The 16,092-nt window shown below is 35.4% G+C and overlaps 1 protein-coding gene across 1 annotated transcript in view; it reads right to left on the bottom strand.

The window, feature by feature from the left end:
• Positions 1 to 6,681: 6,681 nt before the first annotated feature.
• The window catches only part of LOC114248881 (uncharacterized), a 59,226-nt gene continuing 49,815 nt past the window's right edge, over positions 6,682 to 16,092 (bottom strand). Inside the window, exons 3-9 of the mRNA XM_028182310.2 lie at positions 15,087 to 15,597; positions 12,683 to 12,791; positions 11,619 to 11,701; positions 9,274 to 9,410; positions 8,377 to 8,557; positions 7,501 to 7,652; positions 6,682 to 6,810 (exon numbers count right to left, since the gene is read on the bottom strand). Of these exons, the coding sequence (XP_028038111.2) occupies positions 6,716 to 6,810; positions 7,501 to 7,652; positions 8,377 to 8,557; positions 9,274 to 9,410; positions 11,619 to 11,701; positions 12,683 to 12,791; positions 15,087 to 15,597 (1,268 nt within the window). The 3' untranslated portion in view covers positions 6,682 to 6,715. The remainder of the gene's footprint in view (positions 6,811 to 7,500; positions 7,653 to 8,376; positions 8,558 to 9,273; positions 9,411 to 11,618; positions 11,702 to 12,682; positions 12,792 to 15,086; positions 15,598 to 16,092) is intronic.

Raw genomic sequence — 16,092 nt, 5'->3', positions numbered from 1 at the left:
TATCAATTCACTGTAATCTACAAACTGAAAACGGCACTTAACCAGTCATTAAAACAAATTAAAACCATTGAGACGTATTTGGGTTAGCTTCTAAATGCCGCCCTGGAAAAGGTCTAACCTCCTCATAAATATGTAAATCTAACAGAATTCATTTATTTACTTTAACTCCATTCCACAGAAACTTTTCACAGTCCATCCGACCGTGCGTGAATTTTTATTTACGTAGTGTCGATTTCTTTATTAAAAAAAAACATTTTAAAACCTACAATACATTATAAAAAGGCTCTAATACAACATTTGTTTTAAACAATTTAAGCTAAATAGGCCATTTTGGTCCAATAGTTCTAAGCAATTCTGTTCCTAACGACTTCACGAAGGCGTAAAATAATCTAATAAAAAATCGAAATTGAAAATTTTTTTAGAATTTGCGTAATTAATCATAGATGTCATCCTGTTAATTTCCTTCGTGAAACAGCTATTTGTTCCCGTAAGAAGGTTGAGACAGCTGTCATTTGATAAATTTGAGACTTCGACCTCATGTTTTGAGGTGAATGTAATGTCTATGGATCTTAGTAACCAAGTTAACACCAAGTGGACACTAAGCTCATTCAGAAGATATTGTATCCATCCATGCGAACTTGCATTTCGTCCACTTCCGATTCCTCCAAAATTTTTATAAAACAGCTTCTCTTAATAATTGTCATTTATTGTAAATTAAATAAAAATACTTAAAACGCTTTTGCTCTTTTTATTATTACCAAAGCCCACCTTCATCATCACCATCATCAACCCATAATCGTCCACTGCAAGGACTTTTTTTATTGCCTTTGTAGGCAGACGAGCATACGGCCCACCTGATGGTGAGTGGTTACCTTCGCCCATGGACTGCAGCAATGCCAGGGGTAGAGCAAAGCCGCTGCTTACCGCTTAATACTCTCCACAAGCCTCGTTTGAAGAAGGTCATGTCATAGCGCGTCATAGGACTCTCGGGATTTACACCACTGAGTCCGGTCTTCGGCTTTTCTCATACAAATCTTGCTGGCAACGCTTTACAGGTCATGGCACCATTTTGCAAGATAAGAGCTCTTCGAACCGAAATGCATGACTGCCTGTATTACTACCGAAATAGACACACGCCAATAATATAAGGGTGTATCAAAGCAGCTGAGAGTTCAATATCATTTTTCGTAGGCACAATCACGTTGCGTTGTCAAATAACTCCGAAACCGTTTAAGCCAACGGGCCATCCCGTGAGGTCATTTACTCTACTGTAAAAAAGTACGGGTATGATAAAATTTAAGTGCTTGCCTTTCCAACATGTGCGACAATCGAGGGATTTAAAACGAATGTGTCTCCAGCATAACGTTTTGTAATAAAAATGATCATAAAGCAAGTTTTTATTTAAATTTCCATGAAAATGGAGGTTCATTCGTGAAAATGGAACACCACACCGGTTTCCATTATTATTATTATTATTTTGTAATTGTATTTTTTGACTTGTTTTTTAGTTTATTGCATATATTGTTACTTATTAAAAAAAAAAAATTTTTTGAGAAAAAACAAAAAAAAAAGCCCGCTGAGTTTGTTTCGCCGGTTCTTCTCAGGACTGTGGCTTTTTTTGGAACCGGTGGTAAAGTTAACATTGTCTATACTAATATTATAAAGAGGAAAGATTTGTTTGTTTGTTTGTTTCGAATAGGCTCCGAAACTACCGGACCGATTTGAAAAATTCTTTTTCCATTAGAAGCCGACATTGTCCCTGATGAACATAGGCTACTTTTTTTAATATTTTTTTTTTTGGTTTCATGTGTGTTTTAATGTTTCCGAAGCGAAGCGAGGGCGGGTCGCTATTATTTATATTTTGACATTCAACAAGTGTGTTATACTGACATCTAAGTATTATAATGTGTTGGTGTAGTGGTCATTGTGTTTATTTCGGGTTTAAAAATAAAAAATAAAAAAAAAACTTTTTGAGGCCTCGGGAGACCAGAAGGCCGGTACGTATTTTGAACAAAGAATTAGCATTGCTATCCAGCGTGGAAATGCTGCCAGCCTTCTGGGAACTTTGCCAACCGGCGGTGAGCTAACGCAGATTTTCTATTTATAAGTAGCTTTACCTCAATCTTAAACCCGAAATAAACACAATGACCACTACATCTAAGTTGAAATAAATGATTTTCAATTTTGAATTTTGTTAGTAGAGAAGGCTAGGATTTAATGTCATGCTAAGATTGCTAAGTGAATTTGCGGTGACATGCCTAAAATATTAGAACATGAAATTATCGATATGTTCTATACAACCATAGTTGATCGATCCATCGCATGATTAGGCATCCATCAAATCAATCAATCAATTCTTGTACCTCAAGTGTCAGCCTTTAATCCATTTCTACCGTGTATAACAGATTAAGTATTTGAGTGCGTTTACAGAAAGTCTTAGGTATATGTATTATATTTCCTATTTCTGCCCTAAAACAATAACATGTCACTTTGAAGATAATTAATCATTATTTTTAAAGCAGATAAGACTGAGAAGCTAGAAAAACCCCCGATTTTACCATTTTTGGGTCCAAGTTGAAGCCGGTGAACGGAATTAAAACTCTTTTCATAGCACGATTTGATCGTGCCAACCCATAGATTCAATTTTATGACGATACACTTTTTTTCCTACCTATGCTGATAGCCTTGAGAGGCTATTTCAGCTTCTCCTTTTCGTGTAGGTGTGTTTCCGGGTGCTCCGGGCCAATGTTAGCAGCCGGGTGTGTTGCTGACATTGGCCCTGGCAAGAGCAGTGCTTTGCAGAATCTACGACCCACTGAGAAGATCCGGCGAAAAGCTCAGTGGGCTGTGTCTATGGGTAAATTCACTCGTCGAGCCCTTCGTTGTTAGCGACGGGTTCGATGAAGACGGCGACCGGTGCTTGTGGTACCCAAAAACGATACTCAGGGCACTGCCAATTCTATCAAAACCTCGAAGCCCAAACAAAACACTGAGGTAATACATCGTCAATACAGGAGCCCGAACAACGAAACCCCAATCAACTCATAAATATGGAAATCCTGTAGAATCCATCTATTATTCTAACGCAGTTCTAGTGTGAAATTTCCGAAATTTCCCCTCCGAGTTAGCGAATAGATTAATGGTCTCTCCGCCTCGCATTTAGAATAATAACAGGGTGCTTGCTATTGAACCTTATTTTAACGGTGTTGACTTCAAAGAGGAAGAAAAAACGTGTGTTTCTCGATTGGTGACACCGTCATAAGTTCTGGTATTTATTTATTTTGGCAAATTCGTGAGAACGGTACCGTTTGTGTTCGGTGTTTATTTGAACGTGTATACGTAACTCATTTTCACTAGTATGTTTTCATCGCAACACGTGTTACGCAAGCACACTTTCGATTTGTAAGTGCGATTTTTTTTTTCTAACTTCGTGATGAAATTGTAATTTTATTTGATGAATTGAAAACAAATATGAACTGTTCAGCCCGTGTTTTATTATTCATATCACTTTTTTTTGCTCTCATTCGTATCACGTGTCTAAATTTTAGAAGTAAAAATTCTTTCTACACGTGTCTACATTGCTAAGTAGAAAAAAATATTTTTACTGTCTCTCCTGCTGTCATATATAAACAACTAATTTAGAAACGTATCTCTAGCTCTTTATATTAGCTAACTTTGTAAAACAGACTACTTAAAGTTTTATTTACCCTGTGTTTGTTATTAAGAAATTTGAATAAAGTTTTCTCTATTTCAGCAATTTTCTTAACATAAAATGCACTCTGTAGTCGAATCTATAGTCGACATCGAATTCTTTCAGTTTACATATGTCCATAATTATTAAATTCAATAAATTATAATCTGTCGCACCGGAAATCGCCATTGCTCTGTTTTAAGGCCATGATAAATCTATAATAGGTCTTGTAAAAGTAATAATTGCGCATATTTTGTCAGTATTTTTTTAACGGATTTTTTGACCTGGTAACTAAGACCTTTAAGTCATATCTTATTTTAATTTATATTCTTATTTTTATGAAAAATGATAATATGGAGTGAAATGAAACGAAACGAAATGAAGATGATTAATTTGAGATCAACTGGGATGAAATGAAATGAAATGAGATGAGATTATGATGATAGGATGAAATATAATCTCAATAAAATGGTCATTTACTGAGATTTTTTCAGTGGACTTTTTGGAGGATCCCGAGAAGCTACGTCCAGCCGCTTTGTTTCATTTTCCCACATTTGTGCATTTTCATAGATATTAAACAGTTTATTAACCACCGTTATTACACATTTAAGCACATTTAAACCTAAAGAAACACGAAATGGACAAAATAAAACAAATCATACAACTTCACTCCTCGCGTTCCCGCCAAAAAGTCCTTTGTCAGTACGTACATTGTTTGCACACGGATTACTCTATTCAAATCAAGTAGTGCTATAGTAACGTCAGCTGTTCACAATCATGTTACTAAGTACCACTCGGCACAACATCCACAAACAGATAAATTAGGCGTTAATTTGAAATGACCGCTGTGTGGTGCCAAATGACTGAAGCACCGATAAATGCCAGTTATGGGCGTTATGTTGGTACGTTTGCTAAATTCCATTGTCATGGCTGCCAATACTATCGTATACTACCAATACTAGCGTATACTACAGCATTTGGAAACACCTGTCCTGGTGAAACTGGAAAGGCTTCAGGGCCAGAACGAATCATAGAAAAAAAATTGGAAATGTTTTAATGTCTCTGTGTTCTTTTCAAAAGAGACAAAAAGATGTACTATCTTACTTCAGATTTGAATCACCTCCTATTTTACCATGTCTTATTATACCAGAGTTAGAAAAGTATAGACCACGAGTGAGGTGAGCAAGACATTTTTAGATAGTGCTTAAGCATAGTTGTTTCGATTTTTTGAAGCGGACTCTCTTACAGTAAAAAATGACGCAACAAGCCTTAGACGGATTGTTCGGAATATATCTCAAGGAAAAGGAAAAGAAGTATCCGTGGGAGAGAGAAATGGAAAAAATGTGAAAGAGGCCAAAATCCATAAGAAAAAGCCCATAAGAAAGAAAAAGAAATACATTAAATACGAATACGAATTTTATATGGACACAATAAGTTAAGTTGGAATGTAATTATCATCAACTAATGCATTAAGGACAATATTTTTTTCAATTTACAGTTTAGCAAGAGTACTAATTACTGTGTACAATTAATATGACTTAATCTAAATATCTCAACTAGCTTAATTTTTTACTTTTTATGTAATGTTGTATAGTATAATATTGTAATGTAATATTCAATTTACTGTAAAATAAATTCCCTCAAAAAACTTTGATAAAAGAAATAACTCTCGCACGTGTGGAAAATATAAAAGAGGAACTTTCAAAGACATTCCAGACATCATTGTTGCACCGCATTATTTAAGTCGGTAAAGAAGTGAATAATGGGAAGGAAATCGACCCGGATTGAACTTGTTATGGTTATAAATCGACATCCATAAGTTATGGGAATGTTAAGGAGTTTTCCCATATGCTTCAGCAATACGGCCTAAGAGAATATTTTATAAGAAGGCTTGAATTTTTACCCTATCTGCAACGTATGTATCATTTTCAAATCTTTACAGTTAATAATATGTTAAAGTTGATGATAATCCTGTTCCTTTCCCTCGTGTATCAATATCTATTGTAAATTTTCTATATCTGTCTCATCGGATATTGACTGAAAGCACTATAATATAAATAATATAATTATTATGGTTGACATTTGAAACGAGTGGACCAAATTTTTGTTATATATTATATAAAAAAACAATTGTGAAGAAAATTAATAATATATATTGGATATTGGACTTCAACGTTCTTATCGAGGTGTTTTAGAAGTGAGAAAAGACCGACTACTCAAAGAAGAGTAGTGTTAGCTTAAAATAAACCAAGGTCAGACAGGCTAACGGGGATTTGCTACAAAATATTCAGTTCTTGAAAAATAATGTTATTCGCTGTTCTGTATGCTGGTATTATGCAACTCGAAGTATTTGCAAGTATCTGGTTAATATTATTAAGTAATAGGTGATTCTCGTTGATCTCTTTGGGCCCCTGAGTCACACAAAACTTTTTTTTATGGCTTACTTGGGTGGACGAGCTCACATCCCTCCCTGGTGTTAAGTGGTTACTGGAACCCATAGACATCTACAACATAAATGCGCCACCCACCTTGAAATATAAGTTCTAAGGTCTCAAGTATAGTTACAACGGCTGCCCTACCCTTCAAACCGAAACGCATTACTGCTTCACGGCAGAAATAGGCATGGTGGTGGTACCTACCCGTGCGGACTCACAAAAGGTCCTACCACCAGTAATTACGCAAATTATACTTTTGCGGGTTTGATTTTTATTACACGATGCTATTCCTTCACCTTGGAAGTCAATCGTGAACATTTGTTAAATACGTATTATATTTCATTAGAAAAATTGGTACCTGCCTGCAAGACTGGAACACCGTTGCATCGCTAGATACTAATGTATCGGACGTCTTATCCTTTAGGCCACGACGAATACTATGCTAAAGAAATGTAAGAAAAGGATTTCATTTGTATAATCGATTTCTCCAATTACGTTTTGCTTGATCAAAACTTATATCCTATTAAATACCTTTTGGAATTAATTAAACAACAGTAAAAATATGAACAAGTTTTATTTTATTAAATTACTATAATACTTCTAAAAGAACGCATAGCGTCGTAATGATTAGCTTGGATGCGGCACACGAGTTTCCACTTTGATGCAGCTCTGCTAGACTCTCACCTACAGAAGAGGAACTCATTTAATATTCTGGATTCGAAGTTTGTTATATAGTTGTAATAAATAAAAAAATAAACAGTCACTATGTATATACATACATATTATTTGACACACTGTTACGTTTTCATCGTGAGTATTCGTAAAAATTATAAAAAAATTAAGTTTTTATTTACTGAGCCGATCTCTATAAGTTCAACAAACTCAGTATATATAATTGTTTTGAAATTCTTTTGTTCACAAGCAACACGAGCAAGTTCATCTTGAAATGCTCGCTAAAGGATACCGGCGGTGAAGATGATTTCTTTTTATTGCTTAGATGTGTGGACGAGCTCACAGCCTATATGGTGTTAAGTGGTTACTAGAGCCCATAGACATCTACAACGTAAATGCGCTACCCTCCTTGAGATATAAGTTCTAGGGTCTCAGTATAGTTACAACGGCACTTTTCAAACCGAAACACTTTACTACTTCACGGCAGAAATAGGCAGGGCGGTGGTACCTACCCGTGCGAACTCACAAGAGGTCCTACCACCAGTAATTACCGTCGCCCATGGACGTCAGCAATGCCGGGGGCACAGCCAAGCCGCTGCCTATACTGTTTAACCAATTTCGCTCTGCTCGCCTATTCATTATGCGCCTTTACTTACTACCTTACTTGTTCGAACCGTATTACCTGAGTGGGTACGTAGGTACCTTTAATGACATGTAATATGACATGTGCCGGTAATGGTGCCGGTGGCGGCGCCCTGGCCACTGTACACGTGTACCGACCAGCGTCGTCAGCTCGCACGCGGGCCACACGGAGCACGGAACTGGCACCATTTGCACCGAATTCCGTGCGGACACTAGGAAAACAAACCATTTATGTAGCCACAATTAGAGCATTCACAAAGCGGAGAAGAAGAAAAAGGGCAGGTTTGTCTTCTGAGAGTATATAGAACAGCTTCACTACTGCCTAGACTCTAAAGTATATTGACAATGTGAAAACTTGTTCACGTTTTCTGCCTTTGTTCTAAGCTTAATGTTTTTTCTTCGCGTGTTAGATATCGACGCTTGAAAGGCAAACGTGACTAAGCGACAATAACTGCTTTATACATAAATGATAGGCAATAACCATATTCGATGCGCAAACAAAATATATTTCTAGGTCTATTAAAATCATTTCAATCCTACTAGATAGATTCGTTAAAATAGATTTTTTTTCAGGTATTTCAACTTTAAATTAGTCTACTGTAAAGTTCACGCATTGTCGCTTAGTCACGTTTGCCTTTCAAGCGTCGATATGTACCTATATAGGTATATGATAGTAGTTACAGTAAAAGTCAATTTTATAGACACCAGAAATCACTAACGAAGCGTTAAGATCAATAGCTAGTAGTAGTAAGTAGTACTAGTAATAATATCATTATCGTCATCAGGAAAACTACAAAATATTCAGAGCTTTGCAAAAGAATTTAATGAAAACTTAATACACGAGGTTCAACAGTGAAGTTTCATTGATGCCATTATCAGTAAGTAGATATTTAAAATCTTTTTCGTTTAGTGTTTACTTAAAACTGAAGTTCTCACCTGATACCCCCTCTGGTAGTGTCATCATTTAATAAGTCATTTTTGCGGTACCATAGCAACGAGGGGCCACCTTCCATTTTCAAGCCCTTAACCTCGCAGCGTAAAGCCACAGTACTGCCAACTTCACAGACTTGTTCCGATACGGCCGCACCAGCGCCATCGACGATCGTCACTGATACTTCTGTAGAAAATTGCAGATATGTATATCTTGGTATTAGATCAGCGTTCAAGTTGCTATCGCGCGAGGTCAATCTCCATAGCGATGGAATTATGGCTACCCTACCTAACCAACCGAAATAAGTGACTTCGCCCAGACAGAAAAAAATAATTTATTAACCCAAAAAAAATCACAAGAGCCATCGATTCGATTTGGTCTTTTGTAATCAATAAAGTATAAGCAATGGTTACTTAAAAAGAAAAAAACGGTTGTCTGTAAAGTCGGTTTACTGACGATAATTGAACATGACAACGTCAACGTGAAAATACTGATGGAATGGTTTCATTTTTCAAAAGAAAATTTTAATTTTATTTGTTTGATAGATATTTTGTATGGACAATAATAATTGACACCACATTCAATTTTCACTGAACTTCATACTTGACGAAAACATGTAATTAATGTATCATTGTATAGCAGCTGTCCACGCGGATGCATCGCTCACTCAAGTAGGAGAGAAACAAATGTCGAACGCTGCCGAACGCGGAGGCCGATTGTGCCTCTTTGTCGCTCGTTGTGCGCTCTCGCTTGCACTTCAAGCCTTGAATGGAACGCCTCAATGAGTCATATTTTTTCGTGCGTACAGCCGGCTCCATCGAATTATAAGACGTTGTCACGTCAAAAATGATTTCAACTAAGCAGCTATTTTTTAATACAATAAAATAGTTTAACGTACTTACCGGGAACCTTTAATGTTACCCTCGCGGTTCTAGGAGGGTGGGCAGACAACTGGCAGTCGTAGTGGGCTGCATCAGTGGGACGGACTTCCCTCACTTCAAGACGCCATATATCTGGTGGGATGAAGCGGGCCGAGTACCTAAGGGAAGTATTTTTGGGATGTAGCTGTTCAAAACATTGTCTTATCTAATCAAATAACGATTTTAACGTCATTGGAACACAAAAAATGGATTTACGCATCAAAAGAAAACCCGCAAATAGATTTCACATATAAAACTATTTATTTCTTTAATTATAGGCGTCTGAACTTTTTATAACGGAAAAAGTCGTTACCATCAAGAATACAGGTAAGAATAATAATGAAAACAAATATTCACATTACAAATTTAAAATTAGAAAATAATCATAGTTTCCATTTTAGATTTTATTGGATCACAATTGCACACCAATAAATGCATGCAATAAAAAATATAAAAAATCAAAATAATGATAAAAAAAAATACATTTTGTTGGACTCTGTCCCAGACCAATTTTTTCCTGTTCGTGACATGATAATAAGAAAAACAGTTATTGTTATATTATAGTACAATTGATATTGTGAAATCCGATAATTATAAGGGAATCTGTTTCATTCTACTAACTCGACGAGAACGGTGACCGGTCGGATAAAATTGTAAACAAAATGTTAAAATTGTTATTATATTTTTCATGTTAGTAACAATGTGCTAGTAACATATTCTAAATTTCTTGTATCAATTATCAACAATGTAACCTGAATTGAAATTGAAAACAATCTTTGTTGAAAGGACATGTATTTTATTTTTATTGCTTACATGGATGTACGAGCTCACAGCCCACCTGGTGTTAAGTGGTTACTGGAGCCCATAGACATCTACAACGTAAATGCGCCACCCGCCTTGAGATATAAGTTCTAAGGTCTCAAGTATAGTTAATTACGAAGTCTTAAAGAATTTGTTTCAAACATCTACTCTTTTTACTTATTAATTAATACGGAATCTGTTTATAACATAACGGTTGTGACTGATGTTTTTTGGGATACGCTTATACCGCGCGTTGTAATTTAAAATCTATGTCAGTAAACTTCAAACTCTTTAAATATTTATCTTTTAATTATTTTGGTAACCCTTGTTGGAATTGAACAAGGACACAGTCGTATTGTTTGAGAGAAGTACACCAAGATTCTTATCCTTTAGACCGGAGGCCCTATGCACAGATATCATACGATATTTTTAATATAATAAATCATAAATATTAAAAGTATAATCATGATTAGAGCCATAAATATCGTAAAACCATTACGAACGTTAAGATTAAGCTTTTAGAAGGAATAAGAGAAATGAAACGGAATGAAATGCTGATAAAGAAAATGGAATTCGAAAACTTTTGTTTTTTCAAAATTTATTAACAATTCGATCGGATTAGATTAAAATGTTGATAAAATGAGAACTCAAAATGTAGACTATTTGAAAGTCCTTTGCTACTAAAATTTCACGATAGATTTTTTAGTACAGAGTTTTTTAAAGTCCGACCAATAAAAAAATTCTAAGCTTCATGTGCGTTCAACGTTTGCCTTAAATTTCCCGTATTAGAAAATTGCTCTAAAAACGTTTTCTATCGAAACCGGTTGGGTGTCATATTATAAGCCCGCTCAGTACCGCCATCCTACATATATTATATTCCAGCGTCTTAATAAAAAATCATCGTGGTCAAAAACCTTAGGCCACAAAATAGGCAACAAATAGGCAAGTCATTGTGGCCTAAAGGATAAGGCTTCCGGTGCATTCGATGCAACAGTGTTTGAATCCCGCACACGGGTATCAATTTTTCTAATGAAATACATGCTTAACAAATGTTCACGATTGACTTCCACGGTGAAGGAATAAATAAAATCGTGTAATAAAAATCAAACCCGCAAAATTATTATTTGCGTAATTACTGGTGGTAGGATCTCTTGTGAATCCGCTCGAGTAGGTACCACCACTCTGCCTATTTCTGCCGTGAAGCAGTAATGCGTTTCGGTTTGAAGGGTGGGGCAGCCGTTGTAACTATACTGAGACCTTAAAACTTATATCTCAAGGTGGGTGGCGCATTTATGTTGTAGATGTCTATGGGCTCCAGTAACCGCTTAACACCAGGTGGGCTGTGAGCTCGTCCACCCATCTAAGCAATAAAAAAAGGGCAGAGTAGGCGGTAGATGAACTATTATGAAGTACAGGTGAATCTTCGATGTCTAAAAGTAGTTGACAACATTCACACTGAGGATGTCTACGGGCTGCGTTCAGTACTAGATTATCCTAATTTGTTAAAAATATATGACCATGTGTACCTGTCATCCGTTGTATATTGTTGGGTGCCGGTAGTGAGGAGTTCCATTGGGTCCTCGTCGCTTTTCCGGCGGACCCATGATACCTGAAAAATATCCAAATCTCTAACCATGTTACTGAGAAAACAGACGCTGTTTTCTAAATCGGATCAACAAAAGGTATAAAAGCGTCTACCCAAATTTAAATAGATAGTTATTATTGAAATCTGTTTGGGGTCTACACGGACGTTTTTAAGCCATCATGAACTTCCCGCCGATTTGGAATGTAGCATCACCACTCAAAAAATCGGCAAGAAAATGAAGGCTTGCTCTTTTCCGAATATGCGTTCATTAAATGCAAAATTTTATTAACCCAGGATTATTGTCATTAGTATAATAAGTACTCAATGGCATAATAAGGACGTCTTGAACATAAAAGGAATCAACATGATTGTACATTTGAAGCTCACCTGTTCTTTCAAATAAATAGCAACAGCCTATTTTATTCAAAAATAAATTAACACAATCATACGTCTTCTTCGCAAATAACAACGTAGACTTTAGAAACAATTATTAATATTTGATATTTCAATTGGTAATTGGTACTTGATGTACAGCAATAAAATCCACTCGAATTCGCAATATTATAATTAGAATCATGACAGTCATCATAATTAGAATCACGGCAGTCACTAAGCAAATAATTGAATTAACAAAATTTAATTTAATTGGGAGCTCGGATTGGATTTTGCGAAAGGCAACTAACTGTTAATTTTAAATTTGGCAATTACGAACATTTGTAATAAGAATTATAAATGTTCGTAATACTTACGTGTGGACCTTTTAATTATCTGAAGTAGTTTAATTTTAATAAAACACAAACTGATTGAAATTACTGTCCAAAAATTATTTCTTATTTTTTCTACCAAATATGTAAAAAGAAATTAATTTGAAGAAAGAATATTTAATTGGTTAGTAACAAGAGATAAAATAGTTCGATGTTATTTAGATTTATGATCATTAAATTTTGTAAAAGGACACAGAGTACAAAAGGTCCTATTTCATGAACAATGAAACATATTTATTACCAGTTTATCGTGTAGCGCGTCTACTTTGCAGTCGAGATGAGCTGTAGAGCCAACTAAAGCTTCAATCTCGGGTGCTGCAGCAGCATATATGCTGTTTCCATCACCAGTTCTGTGTAAAATCAGCAGTTACATACATAAATTGTTATATGCATTTTTTCTATTGAAACTTGCGATTTCTGTTGCAAGTGAATTTTTGTGTTTTTGTATTTTTATTTAACTCATGCATTATTATTTTTTTGGGTTATATATGTATTGTAGGTTTCACATTTCGGTGTCGATTGACTCCAGATGAGCCGTGGATTTGTTTGCTCATTGTTGTCTGCTAAATGTTATATGAGGTAGCGGGAGTTATGCCTTAAGTCATGGTCACACACCCCATGCTAGATTGCACCCAGATTGTTTTTATTATTTTAGTTTGCTTTCATGCTTAGATCTAACTATGAACTATAAAACCTCTCAGATAGGCTGTTAATAATACTCAATTTTATTCAGAGTACAGCTGGTCACTTCTATCAATCAATTGGATTTCTTAGCAAGTGAAGAACTACCTATCTATTAAAAAAAAATATGCTTTTATATTTGCATGGCGTCAAAAAAATGTCATTAGAAGTGAAAAGATTAAGAAAAATTTCGAAAAAGTATAATCAAACAAATCCTTTTGCATTTTAATCGTCATGAAAAGACTTAAGAGACCAAACACCCTATGTACTAGTATCAAGTGAAATGAAAATGCTAGAGTTCAAATCCCACAGGCATGTATTAATTTTTATAAGAAAAACATTTTTAACACGTGTTTACGAGCGAATTCTATGTTAAGGGATAATAGCATTGTGTAATAAAAAACAAAAATAATATAATTCTTCAAAATTTGTAAATTTCGTAATTACTGCGGGTATGGTAAAAATATTTGAGATACTTAAGCCGCACAACTAGGAAAATCCAAGTTGGGTTCTAAAATGTTGAGAGATTTCAACAAAGCTCAGTACCAGACCGTTTTTATTCTGGTTCTATTTTAGAAAAAACGGACCGACCTTGTGTGGAAAACTGCTCTCACCTGGCCGGGGGTCCTAAATAAGAGCTACATCCATTTGATTCCACACAGAAGGGGTCCATTGCATTTATCGATAATGCCGTATGCTCACGCGTAGTTTGAGGCAATAAAAAAACCTATTCTCTCTGTTTCTGCCGCAAATCATGCTTTCTGAATTGATAGGATAGTCACTGTACAAAAGTTGAGACTTCGACCTCAAGCCTTAAGGTGGCTCGCGGCATTTTCGTTGGGATACTTATGAGCTCCGATTATCATTTCACACTAGGTGAACCACAAGCTCATTGTCTTGTCTAAGCAATGAAAATAAAACCATAATTCTAAGTACTCTTTAGACTATGAAATGATGAAACTTCACTTGTAATCAAAGTGTAAGATAAGACTATTTCTGAAACTCAACGAAAAATTAATTACTAAATAGCGTGGAAAAACTCCCAGAAAGCCACAGATATGATTGGTATAATAATCATAAGCCGAAATAGGAAAATATTTACTGGAAAACGAACATTTCTGTGCGCAACAATCCGAAAAGTGGTTTAAACTTTATCGAGCTCGCCTCATTCTGTTGATGTTGAACGAGTTCTTGAAATATTCTGAATGCGGCTAAAATTTCTAACCATAAATCAATATTGTTTTAAGTATTACTTGATGTAAAGGCTAAGGAGGCTTTTCTGTTCTGAACTCTGTCTACTTGTTGAGTTGTGACTTTAAAAAAACTTTACCCTGTATTTCATGACCATGTAGATTATTCAGAAAAATATTTTGTTGATCGTGACCTTTTTGGTTTAAAACCATTGCAATAATTTTAAGTTTTGATAGGCTTGTTTAAGTGTATGCTTTATTTGTTGATGTAATATTGTGTCTAATTGCTTATCCAAATTGTGGGTATTTGCATGGCAGATGTGAAGAATATAATACAACGATAGCCTATTAGGTATTAATCACAATTTTAACAAGAACGGCTAATTCATTCCTATAAAAGTTAATAGGCAGTTAGCCCCATAAGGTAAACTATTTTATTTCCACGACATCCTTCTTGCCCAAACCCGGCAATGTTTCGTTGGTCGACCAAGCCATGTACCATAACCGCCACAGTCTTTATTCATGCGTTTCATACAATCATCCCATCAAGGGCTTACACAAAAATTTAAACTTAATAATTTAAACTTCCCCTAAAATCTGATCACTAATTGGTAAAATGATTTTAAAAAGTTAAACCTCAGTAAAATTGCTCCAAATGTATAGCAAGCCGGCGTGATATATTCTTTCGGTAAATATATGCTATGCAGGATTTGTAAACCAAGAAAAAAGGAAAACATTACATAAATAAAATTAATACAAAAAATATATACGCACTTCTCATTCCTATGGTAATGTGTATTTGAATAAGCGTCGAATATGTAATTCAATAATGGAGCGCTTGATCCAATTTCTCCAGGCTTCTTCTTTCGTTCCATAGCAACAGGTGAAGGTGACACGCGGGCCATAGTTGTAGTTTCAATACTGATAGCGCTGGTTACCTCATCAATCCGAATTATGTTCACTATCCGCCTCTTTCTATTTCTCTTGCCCATACCATCATTATTAGTTAGGTGGGTACCCTCAAAGCTGACATTGTTAGCTTTGGGCTTAAAGTCATCAATATTCAAGTCAACTTGACTCTTAACTGTCCCAAGATTGCTGTACGAGTTAAAACTGTGTATTAGATTAAGTCTAGAGTAATTTGAATTGTCGTATAGCTGGCTTTGATTGTGTGAGTCTGGTTCGGCGTGGAGCATTTGGTACAGTCTGTTTATAGTCGGCTGGGAGTCGGCCTGCTGTAAGTTATTAGCCTCGTTCAGTACAGTCGAACCATTGGCGTCGGTTCCTGAAAATTGTATGTAAATTTTAGCTTCAATAAACAATAGTTTCGATTTCATTTTCTAAGAAAATTGAATCTGGCGAAGGTTCGTTGTGGGTTGCGAATGAAATTCATTTAATGAGATAGAAATGCTTTCAATTTTATTGTTTTGTCTTATGGTTTCACTAAAGTAAATTTGTATTTGGTTCTATTAATAATTAGTACACTGGTCATATCAACTAATGTGGGAACCTAGAAAGGTACCTACCTATACGGTGAGGTTAAGGAGATTACGCTACGAATCGAGTACCACCTCATAAGCTTCTAGGGTTGTAGAGAGAATTGTAAGTCCGCATGTTGCGATCTTTTAAATAATTGTGTAAGAAAAACATTTGTGCATTTCTAGAGACAAACAAGAAAAACTGTAGAATATTTTAAGCAATTTTTTCATACCGTAAATACGAAATTTATATGGCGTCAATAGTAATGGATGGAATGCAAATGTAAATAAAGAAATCGACA

The sequence above is a fragment of the Bombyx mandarina genome, chromosome 10 (genome assembly GCF_030267445.1).
Source record: "Bombyx mandarina strain Sakado chromosome 10, ASM3026744v2".
NCBI lineage: Eukaryota > Metazoa > Arthropoda > Insecta > Lepidoptera > Bombycidae > Bombyx > Bombyx mandarina.
Note: the sequence above shows the minus strand (reverse complement) of the source record. Positions and strands in the feature narration are given on the sequence as shown.